Source organism: Bubalus kerabau, chromosome 4 (genome assembly GCF_029407905.1).
Source record: "Bubalus kerabau isolate K-KA32 ecotype Philippines breed swamp buffalo chromosome 4, PCC_UOA_SB_1v2, whole genome shotgun sequence".
NCBI classification, from domain to species: domain Eukaryota; kingdom Metazoa; phylum Chordata; class Mammalia; order Artiodactyla; family Bovidae; genus Bubalus; species Bubalus kerabau.
Genome location: NC_073627.1, coordinates 57,243,690 through 57,260,903, shown reverse-complemented (window position 1 = coordinate 57,260,903; position 17,214 = coordinate 57,243,690). Strand labels below are relative to the sequence as shown.

The 17,214-nt window shown below is 41.2% G+C and overlaps 1 protein-coding gene across 1 annotated transcript in view; it reads left to right on the top strand.

Moving 5' to 3' along the window:
• The window catches only part of ANKFN1 (ankyrin repeat and fibronectin type III domain containing 1), a 168,118-nt gene that overhangs the window by 108,694 nt on the left and 42,210 nt on the right, over positions 1-17,214 (top strand). The window contains exon 11 of the mRNA XM_055577564.1: positions 9,392-9,607. Coding sequence (XP_055433539.1) covers positions 9,392-9,607 — 216 coding nt within the window. The remainder of the gene's footprint in view (positions 1-9,391; positions 9,608-17,214) is intronic.

Sequence of the window (17,214 nt, the reverse complement as noted above, 5' to 3'; positions counted from 1 at the left end):
TTTATTAGACTCTTCCCGAAACATCTTCATCTAATATCAGAGAAGGACTAGGCTGTCTCAAGTGATTGCATTTAAACACTGAGGGGCTAGAGAGAAGCTATAATGGTCAGTGTGCCCGACTCAACAATTCAGTTCAGTTCAGTTCAGTCGCTCAGTCGTGTCCGACTCTTTGCGACCCCATGAATCACCGCACACCAGGCCTCCCTTTCCATCACCAACTCCCGGAGTTCACACAGACTCACATCCATAGAGTCAGTGATGCCATCCAGCCATCTCATCCTCTGTCGTCCCCTTCTCCTCCTGCCCCCAATCCCTCCCAGCATCAGAGTCTTCCAGTGAGTCAACTCTTCGCATGAGGTGGCCAAAGTACTGGAGTTTCAGCTTTAGCATTATTCCTTCCAAAGAAATCCCAGGGTTGATCTCCTTCAGAATGGACTGGTTGGATCTCCTTGCAGTCCAAGGGACTCTCAAGAGTCTTCTCCAACACCACTCAACTATTACTCCCATTGAAATAGCTCTTGGATTTGGTCCCCCCAATATATCGGCCCCCATCACTTTTCATAATGCATCTGCCCTCTTCTGAGGTCATTTTCCTCTTTGTCTAACTTAGATTATTTGGCCCATAATAATTACCCCCTTGAAAATCCTCTAAATTTCTGACCACTCCCTCCCTCCACATTATTTATTTGGAAAAGATCCAAGCCTGGATGACTCCAACATGCATTCACTACACTGAAGCAGTTGCACACTTCTGCATTAAAAAAATAAAATAAAATTACTAAACAGGGCAGGGGGTATGATTGGCTTTATAGCTTATGTTATTACTGCAATTCTCATGTATAATATTACCTACTGATCATGTTCCATTTCTCTACTAAATTCACTTTCCCAAATTACAAGGCAACTATTTAAAACCTTCTTCATTCTACCACATCCCCTCCCCTTCCCCACACTTTCCATCCCCACATCAGGATATAGTTTACTGTATAACTCTTTAAGAAAATAAGTGGGAAATAATTATTTGTCTACGACCAAATTGCAAAGCCTCCTTGCACTCTTCCTCTTCCTTCCTCCCATTCCGAGAGACAAAGCCTCACTCCTCTTACCAAAGGCTCATCTCTCACACGTGCTCTAGATTTCCGTTCTTCCCTCCCTTCTTCAACTACAATCACTCTTCTCCTCCTTAGACCCAAACTTGAAAGAGTAGCCAGCATTCTCTTTCTCCATTCATGTCCTCACTTCCCCTTTAGTTCCAAGCTCTCTCCCTGATTTTGCTAACATCATGCCTACCAAACTGCTCTCTCAGGCCACCAATAATCAGAGGCAGATGACGCTCATAAATCTTGAGCTTCAGGGTCCCTCACTTGCATGATCCCCTGTGGGTGTGGGAGTTGTGGAGTGTTTAGGGAGGGGAAGCTAAGTTACAACCAGCAAGCATTTCTGGTAAACTACCTAAAGAAAGGGCTTCCTAGGTGGCTCGGTGGTAAAAATCTGCCTGCCAATGCAGAAGACACAGAATTGAATCCTTGGGTTGGGAAGATCCCCTGGAGAAGGAAATGGCAACCCACTCCAGTATTCTTGCCTATAGAATTCCATGAACAGAGGTGTCTGGTGGGCTACAGTCCATAGGGTCACAAAGAGTTGGACATAACCGAGAGACTGAGTATGCATGCATGCCTAAAGAAATCCCAGATCAAAAATTCCAAATACTTCAGTATTGGGGGAGATTTTCTTTCTAAGTCTAAAATATTCACTTTTATTTTTTTAAAGTGACTTTTATACCTAACCTTCATATTTGTAATTTTTTTATTCTTTATCTTAAAGAGGGCCCCCAAACTGTGTGGTCAGATCAGATCAGTCATTCAGTCGTGTCCGACTCTTTGCGACCCCATGAATCACAGCACGCCTGGCCTCCCTGTCCATCACCAACTCCCGGAGTTCACTCAGACTCATGTCCATCGAGTCAGTGATGCCATCCAGCCACCTCATCCTCCCTCGTTCGCTTCTCCTCCTGCCCCCAATCCCTCCCAGCATCAGAGTCTTTTCCAATGAGTCAACTCTTCACATGAGGTGGCCAAAGTACTGGAGTTTCAGCTTTAGCATCATTCCTTCCAAAGAAATCCCAGGGCTGATCTCCTTCAGAATGGACTGGTTGGATCTCCTCGCAGTTCAAGGCACTCTCAAGAGTCTTCTCCAACACCACAGTTCAAAAGCATCAATTCTTCGGCACTCAGTCTTCTTCACAGTCCAACTCTCACATCCATACATGGCCACTGGAAAAACCATAGCCTTGACTAGAGGAACCTTTGTTGGCAAAGCAATGTCTCTGCTTTTGAATATGCTATCTAGATTGGTAATACCTTTTCTTCCAAGGAGTAAGTGTCTTTTAACTTCATGGCTGCAGTCACCATCTGCAGTGATTTTGGAGCCCAGAAAAATAAAATCTGACACTGTTTCCACTGTTTCCCCATCTATTTCCCATGAAGTGATGGAACCGGATGCCATGATCTTTGTTTTCTGAATGTTGAGCTTTAAGCCAACTTTTTCACTCTCCACTTTCATGTTCATCAAGAGGCTTTTTAGTTCCTCTTCACTTTCTGCCATAAGGGTGGTGTGGTGTGGTACTGGCCCCTAAAAAACTTGCATCCATCCCTCCAATAATTTCAGTTTCACTATATCCGATAGATACTTTTAAATCCTCTTTGAAGCTGACATCTCAGTAGCATTTGATACAATGGTCTTATTCATTTTAAAATTTTAAACTGTCACATCACTTGGCTTTCATGACTCCATACTTTCCAGATTTTTCCAACTTCCTGGTCTGGCTCAGTCTTCTTTGCTAGCTTGAATGCTATTTCCTCTGATTAGAATCTGCTTTTGCTTCTTTGTCTCACTAATTCCTACTTATCCTTCAGATCTCAGCTTCATTTTTTTTAATTAATTTATTTTTTATTGAAGGATAATTGCTTTATTCAGCTTCATTTTTATACTTCCTCAGGGAGACTTTCTCTGATCTCCCAATTAAGTGAATCACTCGCAGAGCACCTTGTATTCTTCATTCAGAATGGTGACCAGAATCCCATCTGTTAATTATTCATATCATTTTTGGTCAGCGTCAACTTGGACTGTGAGTCCCTGAGAGCACGTCTCTGTCTTGGCTATCACTATATCCACCATGTGTGGCACATGGCAGATCCTCTTTACCTACTTCCTAGATAAATGTATGTATCAGTCCAACCTCTGTACCCCTAAAATCACACTGGAGGATACTCTATCTGACCAAAGGGAAAAGGGATTACCATAGTTTACCATAGATTGCCATAGTTACCACCTGGATAGTTCTCTAGCCCCTCATAGTGACCAGTGCCTTCGAGTACTCAAAATAATTACCCCTTGCAGCGCCACAGGCCAAAGCACTGACTGCTGAAATAATAGAAGTCACTTTCATCTTTTTTCTGTAGGAAATATTGCCCAAGTTCCTTACTGATCTTTAAGTGAAAATGTCTGGACTTACTGAAGCCACTCTTTTGGGGGGAGCAGGGGGTGAGAGGGTACAGGAAAAACTTCACAAAATAGGAAGAAATATAAATTTGGGGAGATTTATATGTAATATTTTAGGTCTCCTTACTAAGCTAAAATTTCTTACAATGTTCTGAGAAACAGCATTCTTAAATAGCTTGATTGACATCGCCATACATAGATCCTGTTGCTTTACCTATGATGTATCTCATTTTAATCTCCTCCCATTTCCAGCATCACTACCCCAGTTATATCAAAAGCTTCCAAAGTCATCCTCCTGCTTCCAGTCTTCACACCCTCCAATCCATTCTCCATACTCCTGCCAGAGTAGCCAATAAAAGGTCCTGACCATGTCATTCCATGACTTACATTTTCTCGAGAGTGGCCCAGACATTTGACCATGGTACGCACAGGTCTTCCTTGCCATCTTTCTTCCCCTCAGGGGGCTATGAATCCATCATCATAGCACATACAAACCGCTGTGCCTTCTGAGCCTTTCTTTCCAGTTTCTGCTCTATAGGGAGGCTCTTTAATACATGATAATAAATAACAATCACAAAACAACTTTCATTTCCCTAACAGAGTAAATGCCAGGCACTGTACTAAGTTCTTTACAAACTATAGCTCATTATCTTCACCACACCATAATGTGAAAGTAATATTATTGGCATTCACTTAACACAGGATAAAACTGAGGCCTAAAAAAGGAAAATAACTTGCCCAGGGTTCCACAAATACAAAATAGCAGAGTATAGATATAAACTCTGACATATACGACTCCACAGCCTGCGTTTTTTCCCAATATTTCATCATCTTATCGTGTATTCATTTTACAAAAAGCAAACAAAAATTTTGAAGAGAAGAAATTATCTACATTATAGTCTAAAAAGAAAAAGTGAAAGTCTGTCCTGCCTCATTTGGAGTCTATATAGTAATGAAGTGAAGTGAAGTGAAGTGAAAAAGTCACTCAGTCGTGTCCAACTCTTTGTGATCCCATGGACTATACAGTCCATGGAATTCTCCAAGTCAAAATACTGGCGTGGGTAGCCTTTCCCTTCTCCAGGGGATCTTCCCAACTCAGGGATTGAACCCAGGTCTCCCACATTGCAGGCGGATTCTTTACCAACTGAGCCACAAAGGAAGCCCAAGAATACTGGAGTGGGTAGCCTAGCCCTCCTCCAGCAGAAGTTCCTGACCCAGGAAACTTTATTTGGAAGAAGGTAAAGTCACAGAGACCAAATTGCCAACATCCGCTGTATCATCGAAAAAGCAAGAGAGTTCCAGAAAAACATCTATTTCTGCTTTATTGACTATGCCAAAGCCTTTGACTGTGTGGATCACAATAAACTGTGGAAAATTCTGAAAGAGATGGGAATACCAGACCACCTGACCTGCCTCTTGAGAAACCTATATGCAGGTCAGGAAGCAACAGTTAGAACTGGACATGGAACAACGACTGGTTCCAAATAGGAAAAGGAGTACGTCAAGGCTGTATATTGTCACCCTGCTTATTTAATTTATATGCAGAGTACATCATGAGAAATGCTGGGTTGGAAGAAGCACAAGCTGGAATCAAGATTGCTGGGGAAAATACCAATAACCTCAGATATGCAGATGACACCACCCTTAGGGCAGAAAGTGAAAAGGAACTAAAAAGCCTATTGATGAAGGTGAAAGAGGAGAGTGAAAAAGTTGGCTTAAAACTCAACATTCAGAAAACTAAGATCATGGCATCTGGTCCCATCACTTCATGGGAAATAGATAGGGAAACAGTGGAAACACAGTGGCAGACTGTATTTTTTTGGGCTCCAAAATCACTGCAGATGGTGACTGCAGCCATGAAATTAAAAGACGCTTACTCTGTGGAAGGAAAGTTATGACCAACCTAGATAGCATATTCAAAAGCAGAGACATTGCTTTGCCAACAAAGGTCCGTCTAGTCAAGGCTATGGTTTTTCCTGTGGTCATGTATGGATGTGAGAGTTGGACTGTGAAGAAAGCTGAGCACCGAAGAATTGATGCTTTTGAACTGTGGTGTTGGAGAAGACTCTTGAGAGTCCCTTGGACTGCAAGGAGATCCAACCAGTCCATTCTGAAGGAGATCAGCCCTGGGATTTCTTTGGAAGGAATGATGCTAAAGCTGAAACTCCAGTACTTTGGCCACCTCATGCGAAGAGTTGACTCATTGGAAAAGACTCTGATGCTGGGAGGGATTGGGGGCAGGAGGAGAAGGGGACGACAGAGGATGAGATGGCTGGATGGCATCACTGACTCAATGGACATGAGTTTGAGTGAACTCCGGGAGATGGTGATGGACAGGGAGGCCTGGTGTGCTGCGATTCATGGGGTCGCAAAGAGTCGGACACGACTGAGCAACTGAACTGAACTGAAAGTCACAGTGGTAAAGAATCCACCTATCAATGCAGGAGACACAAGAGATGCGGGTTCAACCCTTGGGTTGGGAAGATCCCCTGGAGTAGAAAATGGCAACATACTCTCGTATTCTTGCCTGGAAAATTCCATGGACAGAAGAGCCTGGCAGGCTACAGTCCATGGGATCACAAAGAGTCAGATGTGACCCAGTAACGGAGCAGACACACAAAAAAAATATGAATATTACCTGAGCAGGAGAGATACATATCTGCCAACATTTGGATTAAAAAAAAAGAAAGAAAGAAAGAAAAAATATTAGAAAGCCTGTAAGTGACCAAGACCCCATAATGTTTTCCCTACTTTTAGGAAAATGGCAGAGGCCCCAAAATGCAGAGGTGTACCTTCCTCCTACATTGAGAGGTGTCCCAACTACTTATCCTCAAAATACAATAATCTGACATTATAGATTGGGTTATATTAAACTTCCCTCCTCTACAACTTTTATTTTATTTTTGTGAATTCATTTATTTTTTAAATTTTTATTGGAGTACAGTTGATTTAAAATGTTTAGTTTCAGGTGTATAGCAAAGAGAATCAGTTATACATTTACATATATCCAGTCTTTTTTGAGATTCTTTTCCTATACAGATCATTAAAAAATATTGAGTGGAGTTCTCTGCGCCATATTCTAGGTCTTGTCCTTATTAGTTATCTATTTTTATATGTAGAAGTGTGTACATGAAATGCTAATCCCAATCTCCTAATTTATCTCTCCCTATCTTTTCCCCCTTGGTAACTATAAGTTTGCTCCCTACATCTGTGACTCTATTTCTGTTTTGTAAATAAATTTATTTCTACAGTTTTTTTTTAGATTCCTTCTCCACAGCTTTTAGAAATAAGTGTTAATGAGCTAAAGCCAGATAACAATTCATGAATATTATGTCTTTTTCATTTTTCAAGGTGGGGGCAAAAGGGTTTTCCCCCAATTTTATTATTTTCCAGGCCTTCATATCTTATTCCAGACTTCCTTCAACTTCCCGTGGCACTCCAAACTGAATACAGATCTTTAAGTGTTGTGCATCTGTCTAGGGCTTACTGACAGCCCTGCGTTGTGCTGTGGTTACACCCTAGACGCTTGCTGGTCAGCCATCATATGGCTTTACCTCTCTTCACCCTGTAGAATCCTCAGGGCTCCCAGATCTCCTAATCTTGACTGCATAGCACGACAGGTATTAACATGGTCTGTTTTTCCTTCAGGCTCTAAAGAACCCCACGTTTGTCCCCTTAGGATATGGCTGCAATTTACTTTCACAAGGATATTCTTCTTTCACGTTGGGCTCTTCCCAGAGCTAACTATCTAATTCAATTAACTATCAACATCGAATTTCAGAAAGATTTCTAGCGCTTTCTTGTTTAATCCCTTAGTCAACACATCCAAAGCTAACAGTGGACCAATGATAATAACTCTGCCTAAATGAAATGATCATCTCATTCAATGTCTACCCACCCACTTTGATCCAAAGCAAATCATATTTTCCAGTGTCCTAATGATAACATGTGAATTCAGACAACAAAAGTTTCTTGAGCTATTACTATGTACCAGGCACTGTGCAAGGAGCCCAGAGAAACAGAGATGGATCTCACGACATTTACATCAATACACAGGAGAGCCAGGGTCATGCTAAGATACAAGTTGGTACCAGAAACAGTAGGGGACAAAAGAGGAGATGCTAAATTCTGCCTATGAGAGTTGAGAAAGTCCTCCCAGAGGAGGTGAAACCTGAGATGAATCTTAACAACAAGTAAGTGTTGTTTTCCAGTGGGAGCAGTAAAGAAAGCCTATACCCTACCTACCTGTATCAAGCTTGAGAGGGTACAAAATAGTTTCTCATACATTGCTTGATTTAATCCATCACTCTCTAAGGTAAGGATTAGTATAAGGGATGTCTGAGCTATAAGGACTCTTAATTTTAGCTGATGAAGCTCGGGGCCAGAAAGAGTAAGTCATTTTTCAAAAGTCTAAGTGTTAATGAACAGCAGCCAGCCTGAAACTCAACACCAGGATAACTAAAGACTTAACAGCAGTAATGTGCTGGAGTCAACTTGTCCTCACTTAGAAGAGCCAACTGTTAAGTAGTCAGAACTTTTCAAAGCCTGCTATCAAACTTTTGGTAACGTGAAATAAAATATTGCAAGAGTATTTATACCACAAAAATTGGCATATTCTATATATCAGGACTTCTTTTTTTTGATGGCCAGTTTACCAGCATGCCATTGCTGATTAAGCCAGTATGATCTTGCAGCAAACTGCTTTATATATAAGGCTGTAGTAAGAGCCTTACCCAATTATTTCCCTATGATATAGAAGTTAATTGTTGGAAAGCAATAATCTGACTGAGTAGTTAGGCCATTTTTTAAAATAGTAAGCCTGCCAAATGAATTTTTATAATGTCAATAATTATTTATGAAATTTCTTATTTCTCAATATGCATTCTGTCCTTGTAAATTAAGAAGAAGAAAGAGACACAGTGCTTACCTATGAGGATCATGCCAGTGTTTTTGTAAATGTGGATACTGATCAGCTGGCTCATTCATTTTTAGGTCATCCTAATTACTTATACAAATTCCAGTTCTACTTTTGCTCTCCTGCTAACAGGCTATCTTGTCAGCACTTATGTGAGCTCACAAAAATCACAGCTAAGCTCTGAGATGATTAATAATTAAAAAAAAAAAAGCCATAGATATTCAAAGGAAAGGGGGATTTTATCCTATTCATCCACTGCTCTAAGTTAAAAATCTCTAAACTTTGCATATTTGTAAAACTGCTTATTTTAATAACATCTGCCTGGGCCCCTCCAAAATTTAATGTGGCATCCTTCTCTTCTTACCTTTCTAAAAGTATTGTCTACCTTGTTGACCTAGCTCACAAACAATTTCAACAAAATTTTAAATAAATAGAACTCTCTCAAATGCAGATAAGTCAAACCAGGCCAATCTTCCAATTAAAGTATCTTGAAGGGAATGTGCAGTCATTTGGGGACCTGTACAATGTGCTACATTGTCAATTCACTTCTTCATTTTGAACAACCCCACTTCATACCAGCTTACCGTAGATCTCCTGAAAACTCCACAAGTAGCATACTTGAAATATCAGGCATTTTTCTTTAAAACATCTGGGATTCTCTTCAAGTGCTGGTAACTGAGGTTTATGTGCTGGTGTGTCTATGTGGGTAAGAGATATTTACAGACATTAAATTTGCTTAAAAAAACATAATTTTTGTGTCTCTTGCTATAATCTTCGCAGGCTTATGGTAAAGACATTTTCTTTGAGCTTCTGTTAAGTACATTTCTATGATGCTACATATTCTAAGTTTAAATCTGCTTAACAACAACAAAACAGCTTCTCAGAAACATCAGATAAGTATTCAGTGTCTTCTGTTGCAGTTATGTTGCTTTGTTTGCACATGATCAAAGCTACCAGAAATCTGTTCGTTTCTAGAATTTACTTGGGACACACAACTTGGGAAGAGTTTACTATGAACCCATTAAAGATCGACATGGAAACATCCTCATAGTCACCATCAGAGAAGTGGAGATGCTCTATTCATTTTTCAATGGAAAATGGATGCAGATCTCGAAACTGCAAAGCCAGAGGAAGTCTCTCTCAACACCTGAGGAGCCAACAGCCTTAGACATTTTACTGATAACCATCCAGGTATGTAGTCTTTCCAATTTCCTAAAGCATTTAAAGTTCCAAACTCACTTAACTGAGGCTCTAGTGAAATATACCAAGAGCCATTTACATATGCAGTAATGGAATGAAGAGGTCCAGAGACATATCATTGTTTGCATTCCACACGTAGGAAAGATTCAGAAACATCCTTCAGTTCTTCACTTCTACAAGCCCCTTCAAAGGCCCAAACAACTTCACATTTATAATTTTCTATTCTTGTCCTTAAGAAAAGCATCAAAAATGGAGTTATTTTCAGGCCCCATCAAACTTGGATTTGCCCCTAAACATACAGCTAGAAAATGGCAGAGCTGAAATCTGAATTCAGATCTTCTGTTGGAAGCAGGTTTCTTCCTGCTGTTATAACATCACATTTGGGGGCAGGAGTTAGGATTTTGGTGAGTAGGGGATGGGATAGAGAACTAAATAGTCACGGATGTGCGAACACCAGGCAGCTGAGATCCAGTCTCTCACCTGGACGGCAGAGCTGGAATGCAGACCTGCATCTTGTGCTCCAAGTTCCGTGCTCTCTCCATGCCGCCCCACCGCCTTGGGTGTTCTTTCGCTCTCTCTCTCTCTTTTCTTCTTTCTCTCTCACACACTTTTTTTTCTTTTTTGTCATGCTGGGTCTTCCCTGCAGCACGCAAGCTCTCTAGTTGCCCCACGGCTTGTGGGGTGTCAGCTCCCTGACCAAGGATCAAACCCACATGCCCTGCATTAGAAGGCAGGTTCTTAACCCCTGGACCACCAGGGAAGTGCCCTCACACGTTCTTACGTGAACATGGGCTTCAAGCTGTGGTTTTGTTTTGTTTTTTCCTTCTTTTAAACCCAGTGATGAGAACGAGTTCTGTAGAGCTCTCCAGTCGTGTGGTAAAGCTAGGAGAAACAACTGCCTTAAGGCCTACATAACCAATGGCATATATCCACAAGATGGCCAATCTGGAATAATGGGAAAGGGCTCAATCTCACAAGCCAAACCTAAGCCTTGACCCAGTAACCCCACATGATCACCCTAAACAGCTAAACCACTAGCCTGCTGACTTAGGTCCATCCTCCACTGAGGGGTAGCTAGTACAATAATCTCACCTTTCTATGCTCCTCTGGCCCAGACCAGGATAAAGTCCATCACAGCAAAGGTAAGCTAACTGGTCAAAGCCAATACCTCTGGATTTGGTTTCATGGAATTTGGGTTCATATGAAATTTATAGAGGGTGATGGTGTGTGTATGTGTGTGTGTGTGTAGGTGGGAGCAGGGAACACAGACACATTCGTGGTTCCCCTTTCACCTTTTATAAGTAAGTGCTAAAAGAAACATTTAAAAAATCATAATAAATTGGGCTTTTACAGGGTGACTAATACACTAATCCCTTATAGGGATAAACTGGAGTCTGGGCTACCTTGCTCCTAGAAACGAAACACATCACAGGCCCCAGCATGATATAATACCTGGTTTCTCCTAGACTTATTACATTAAAAATGTGTTACAGGTGCAGAAAAATTCCAATCTGGCAAAAAGTTGTTAGAGAAGGAGACCAAAAATAGAGGCAAGATCAGGTTTCCACAGGGATCCAAGTGGAAAATTTACCCCCGCTGACTGGCACATTCCTGCTTGATGTCATTCCCACCCACCCCCTACTTCTCTTTTTTCCTCCTCCTCCTTTTTCTCTCTCCCCTCCTTCTCACACAGGTCTCACACTAAAGAGGAAGTGGGTGAATAAAATCCCTAGGGTAATCACTCTTAGACTTAACATTTAATTACATTAGGAGGTAGCCCCACCAATTCAACATAGAGATAGATCATGGTATTGACCAAAGGAGGCTGGATAATTCCCACAATTACAGGCCACAGACCATTCTTTTTTCTTAGGGTCACTAGAGTGATGACCACTAAGCCTTCTGATTGGAAGCCTGAGCTTCTTTCTGTTTCATCACACCACATTCTGAGGCACTGCTATGGAATAAGGCAGACGGTATGAGTCTTGACTCCACCGTTTCTGTTTATGTCACTGCTGCTGCTGCTGCTGCTGCTAAGTCGCTTCAGTCGTGTCCGACTCTGTGAGACCCCATAGACGGCAGCCCACCAGGCTCCCCCGTCCCTGGGACTCTCCAGGCAAGAACACTGGAGTGGGTTGCCATTTCCTTCTCCAATGCAGGAAAGTGAGAAGTGAAAGTGAAGTCGCTCAGTCGTGTCTGACTCTTAGCGACCCCACGGACTGCAGCTCACCAGGCTCCTCTGCCCATGGGATTTTCCAGGCAAGAGTACTGGAGTGGGGTGCCATTGCCTTCTCACTAGAACAAGTTATTTAATTTCTTACCTCCTGTCCTTCCTCTTCTGAAAATAAAACCAACTTCACGGGTCTCTAATGAGGATTAAATGAGTTAAATATATAAAGCATTAGAAGAACAGCACAAAGTGAATGCTTAGTAAATGCTGTTGTTATTCATCAGTCACTAAGTTGTGTGTGACTCTTTGTGACCCCACAGACTACAGCATGCCAGGCTTCCCTGTCCCTCACTGTCTCCTGGAGTTTGCTCAAATTCATGTCCATTAAGTTGGTGATGCTATCCAACTGTCTCATCCTCTGTCACCCCTTCTCCTTTGGCCTTCTCTCTTTCCCAGCATCAGGGTCTTTTTCCATGAGTCAGCTCTTCGTATCAGGTGGCCCAAGTATTGGAGCTTCAGCATCAGTCCCTCCAATAAATATTCAGGATTGATTTCCTTTCGGATTGATTGGTTTGATCTCCTTGCTATCCAAGGGACTCTCAAGAGTCTTCTCCAGCACCACAATTCAAAAGCATCAGTTCTTCAGAACTCCCTTCCTTTATGGTCCAACTCTCACATCCGTACATGACTATTGAAAAAGCCATAGCTTTGACTATATGGACCTTTGTTGGCAAATTGATATCTCTGCTTTTTAATACACTGTCTAGTTTGGTCATAGCTTTCCTTCCAAGGAGCAAGTGCCATTTAATTTTATGGCTGCAGTCACCATCTGCAGTGATTTTTGAGCCCAAGGAAATAAAATCTGCCATTGTTTCCACTTTTTCCCCTTTTATTTGCTATGAAGTGATTGGCATTAGATGCCATGATCTTAGCTTTTCTAAACTTGGGTTTTAAGTCAGCTTTTTTACTCTCCTCTTTTTCACTTTCTTCTTTCACCCTCAGAAGACTTTTTAGTTCCTCTTCACTTTCTGCCATTAGAGTGGTATCATCTGCATATTGTTGTTGATATTTCTCCTGGCAATCTTGATTCCAGCTTGTGAGCCATCCAGTCCAGCATTTCCAATCATGTACTCGGCATACAAGTTAAATAAACAGGGTGACAATATACAGCCTTGTCGCACACCTTTCCCAATCTTGAACCAGTCTATTGTTCCATGTCTGGCTCCAACCATTGCTTCTTGACCTGAATACAAGTTTCTCAGGAGACAGGTCTGTCTGGTATTCCCATCTCTCAAGAATTTTCCACAGTTTATTGTGATCCACACAATCAAAGGTTTTAACATAGTCAATGAAACAGAAGTAGATGTTTTTCTGGAATTCCTTTGTTTTTTTCTATAATCCAATGAATATTGGCTATTTGATCTCTAGTTCCTCTGCCTATTTGAAACCCAGCATGTACATCTGAAAGATCTTGGTTCACATACTACTGAAGCCTAGGTTGAAGGATTTTAAACATAACCTTGCTAGCTTGTGAAATGATTGCAATTGTATGGTAGTTTGAACATTCTTTGTCACTGTCCTTCTTTGGGATTGGAATGAAAACTGACCTTTTTCAGTCATATGGCCACTGTTGAGTTTTGAAAATTTGCTGACATACTGAGTGCAGCACTTTAACAGCATCATCTTTTAGTATTCTAAATAGCTGAGCTGTTAGTTATTTTTATTATTTCTCTACTCAGAAAAATCCAACCAATACTAGGTTCCCCTCAGGGCACACCCAGTTCATCTCCTCCTCATCCCTACTCTCCCAGGAGACCTTAAGTACTGGTTCATTCAACCCTTGGAGTATTTCACTACTTCCTCTCCTTTACATAAGAAGTAAGGAAAAACTGTATAAATTTAAACTAAAAATAAAGACTATGTGATTCACAATGGAATTTTCAAAACAGATAAGGGCTTTAACACAATCTGGACCCACAACTAATGTACTAATCCTTTAGGGCCCCAGGGAACTTCCAGGGTCTAACCCATTCAAATTCCCGACCCTCTCAAGTATCAGACCTTCATAACAGGCCTCTCTCATGTATCTGGAAGGGAAAGAGAAACCCCTCCCACAGTTTCCTGGGAAGGAAAAGGGAGTTAGTACAGATGAGTTAGAATCCCCCTGAGCAAAGTAACTGGCGATGAATGCACAGCTGACCCTTGAACAAACATGACAGGAGTTAGGGGTGCTGATAAGCCCACCTCCAGCAGTGAATTCACATATAACTTTTGACTCTTCCAAAATTTAACTACTAATACCGTATCACTGACCAGAAGCTTTACCAATAACATAAATAATTGATTAACACATATTTTATATGTATTATCTAGTATATTCTTATAATAGGATTGAGAAAGGAAAATGCTATTAAGAAAATCATAAGGAAAAGAAAATACACTTTCAGTACTATACTGTATTTATCGATACCATAAATTGATATCACCTCTTTACAAGATGAAACCTCCATCTGTCAGTACCTATCAAAACACTGTCTTATACAAAACACTGTAGATGTTATGCCCATTACAAACTGTTGATGTTCAGTTGCTTAGTCATGTCCGACTCTTTGCAACCCCATGGACTGCAGCAGGCCAGGCTTTCCTGTCCTTGCTAGACATCAAAAATGAAAAGGTAATGTGAAAAAGAAATTCATATTTATTTATTAAGTATAATAATTCACACATTGATAAAGAAGCAGCAGTATGATTGCTTTGTGGTAGCCTAATCAATCCAATGTTGCTGAAGCTGAAACTCCAGTACTTTGGCCACCTCATGCGAAGAATTGACTCATTGGAAAAGACTCTGATGCTGGGAGAGATTGGGGGCAGGAGGAGAAGGGGACGACAGAGGATGAGATGGCTGGATGACATCACTGACTCAATGAACGTGAGGTTGAGTGAACTCCGGGAGTTTGTGATGGACAGGGAGGCCTGGCGTGCTGTGATTCATGGGGTCACAAAGAGTCGGACACGACTGAGCGACTGAACTGAACTGAATCAATCCAATTGTTTCACAGTAGTCTATCCTATCGGAGAAGGCAATGGCACCCCACTCCAGTACTCTTGCCTGGAAAATCCCATGGATGGAGGAGCCTGGTAGGCTGCAGTCCATGGGGTCGCTAAGAGTCGGACACGACTGAGCAACTTCACTTTCACTTCTCACTTTCCTGCATTGGAGAAGGAAATGGCAACCCACTCCAGTGTTCTTGCCTGGAGAATCCCAGGGATGGGGGAGCCTGGTGGCTGCTGTCTATGGGGTCGCACAGAGTCGGACATGACTAAAGTGACTTAGCAGCAGCAGCCTAGCCTATAGGCTATGAATGGTCATGAAATTTTTATGGCATACAGTATTACAGTCACATTCATAATACAATATAGGAAACATTGTTACTTTAAAAAAAATCTAATGTGATGATAGGCTTATAGGCAGTTTCTCCAATTATGAGAGACGAAATATACTATATGGTAATGTAATTCTTTGAAAGCAAAGTTATAAACCAGTAAGAAAACTAAAACATTACTAATTTTACATTAAATATTCCTCACCTTATGCCTATGTAAGGATAGGCTATCCACTTCAATACAAGTCTTGTACAATACAGGTGTACACATTATTCTACACATATATTTTTGCATACTTACTGAAATCCATTGATAAGTAGACTCACACAATACAAACCCATGTTGTTTAAGGGTCAACTGTATTTCCATCAGAAAGGCCCCTCTCAGGTGCTGAGTTTCTCTGACCATAATCTTCAGGGATCACTTCAATAACTAGAAACTTCACCGGTGAAGTTTTTTTCTGAAGATTAATCTCTCACGCTTGTACTTTAAAGTTTATAACACTGTGTCACATCTATTTGACCCTCATGAAAACCTAGTGAGGTTGAGTGGAAAAACTGTGTCCAATTCATAAATGAAGCTATGGATTTCAGGGAAGTAACTCACCAAGGTCATACCAGCCAAAAATGAGCCTGTGGGCCTAGGACACAAGTCTTCTGACTCCTAGCCTGGTGCCCTTCCCATCTGCAGGGATGCTTTACTCACCTTCCCCCTCTTTTTCTCCAGACCCTTTTTAAAACTGTGGTCCTAGAGAAGCTGTGATGAAGCTTGCCTGTATCTTCCTCCTATCCCTGCTTTCCTTCTCTTGTTCTCCTTAGGCATTTCCTGTCACCTGAAGACACCCAGTATCTTCTTTTTACACCTGATGTGCTCAGGACCAACGATCTCTTCTGTCCTTTTCTGCTATTTTCCTGAACATTCCTGCTGTGCCTCCTAGGATCGCCTATCATAGGGGTTTAAAACTACTGAAATCAGGAAGATTAATGGAAATGAGTCAATTGGACTGGGAATAAGAAACAACTGGGGTCACACAAAAACTTGTTCATCAGTGTTCAGAGCAGAAGTATTCACAACAGCCAAAGAGTGGATACAACTTAAACGTCCAATAACTGATAAATGGATAAACAAAAGTGGTACATTCATACAATGGAATATTATTCAGCCATAAAATGAATGAAGTACTGATCCATGCTCATGTGGATGAAAACATTATGCTAAGTTTAAAAAGCCAGCCACAAAATGCTACACAATTAAATACCCAATGCAGGCAAATCCATAGAGACAGAAAGTAGATGAGTGATTCCAGAGGCAGGAAGAGGAGGGACTGCAGAATGACAGCTAATTAATGCAAGGATTCTTTCTGGAATGATTAAAATAATCTGGAATTAGATAGTGCTGATAGTTGCACAACCCTGTGACTTTAAAAAACCGCTGAATTTCATACTTTAAAAGGGTGAATTTTATGGTATATGAGTTATATCTCAATATAAAATAGTGGAAGTAATAAAGACTACAGTTATCTGGAGAGCCCTTGTCTCATCTGAAGAACAGCCCTATTCAGCCGCAGCTAATTGCAGTGGAAGAAAGTGGTCCCAATGTTGAAATATTTTTCAATTTTTAAAGAGAAGTCAAAAGTCCAGAATTTTGGATTAAATTGCTTTATTTTTTTAAAGTTAGAAAATAATTCAGAAACTTTACATTCTTGGCAGCCTGTATAATCTTGGGCGACCGGCCACCATTTTATGACCTCTGCTAACCCTGGACAATTCAGCTTCCAGGCCTTATCCAACCAAACAAAAGTTAATGGACAAGCAACTAATGTTGCTCCTCTAACAAGCTCTGAGGCTATCTGGTCAATGAAGAGAAGATGAGTAGCCCCTTCCTCTGTACCAGCACCACATGTTCTCTCCCCAAGGTCCAGCCCCAGACCCTCACTACGTCTGGGCCTTTCACTTCATATTTAATAAACATTTTTTTCAGCACCAACTATGTGCCAGGAACTCTTCTAGGTGCTATAGAAAAAACAAATGATTAAGTCAAGGTC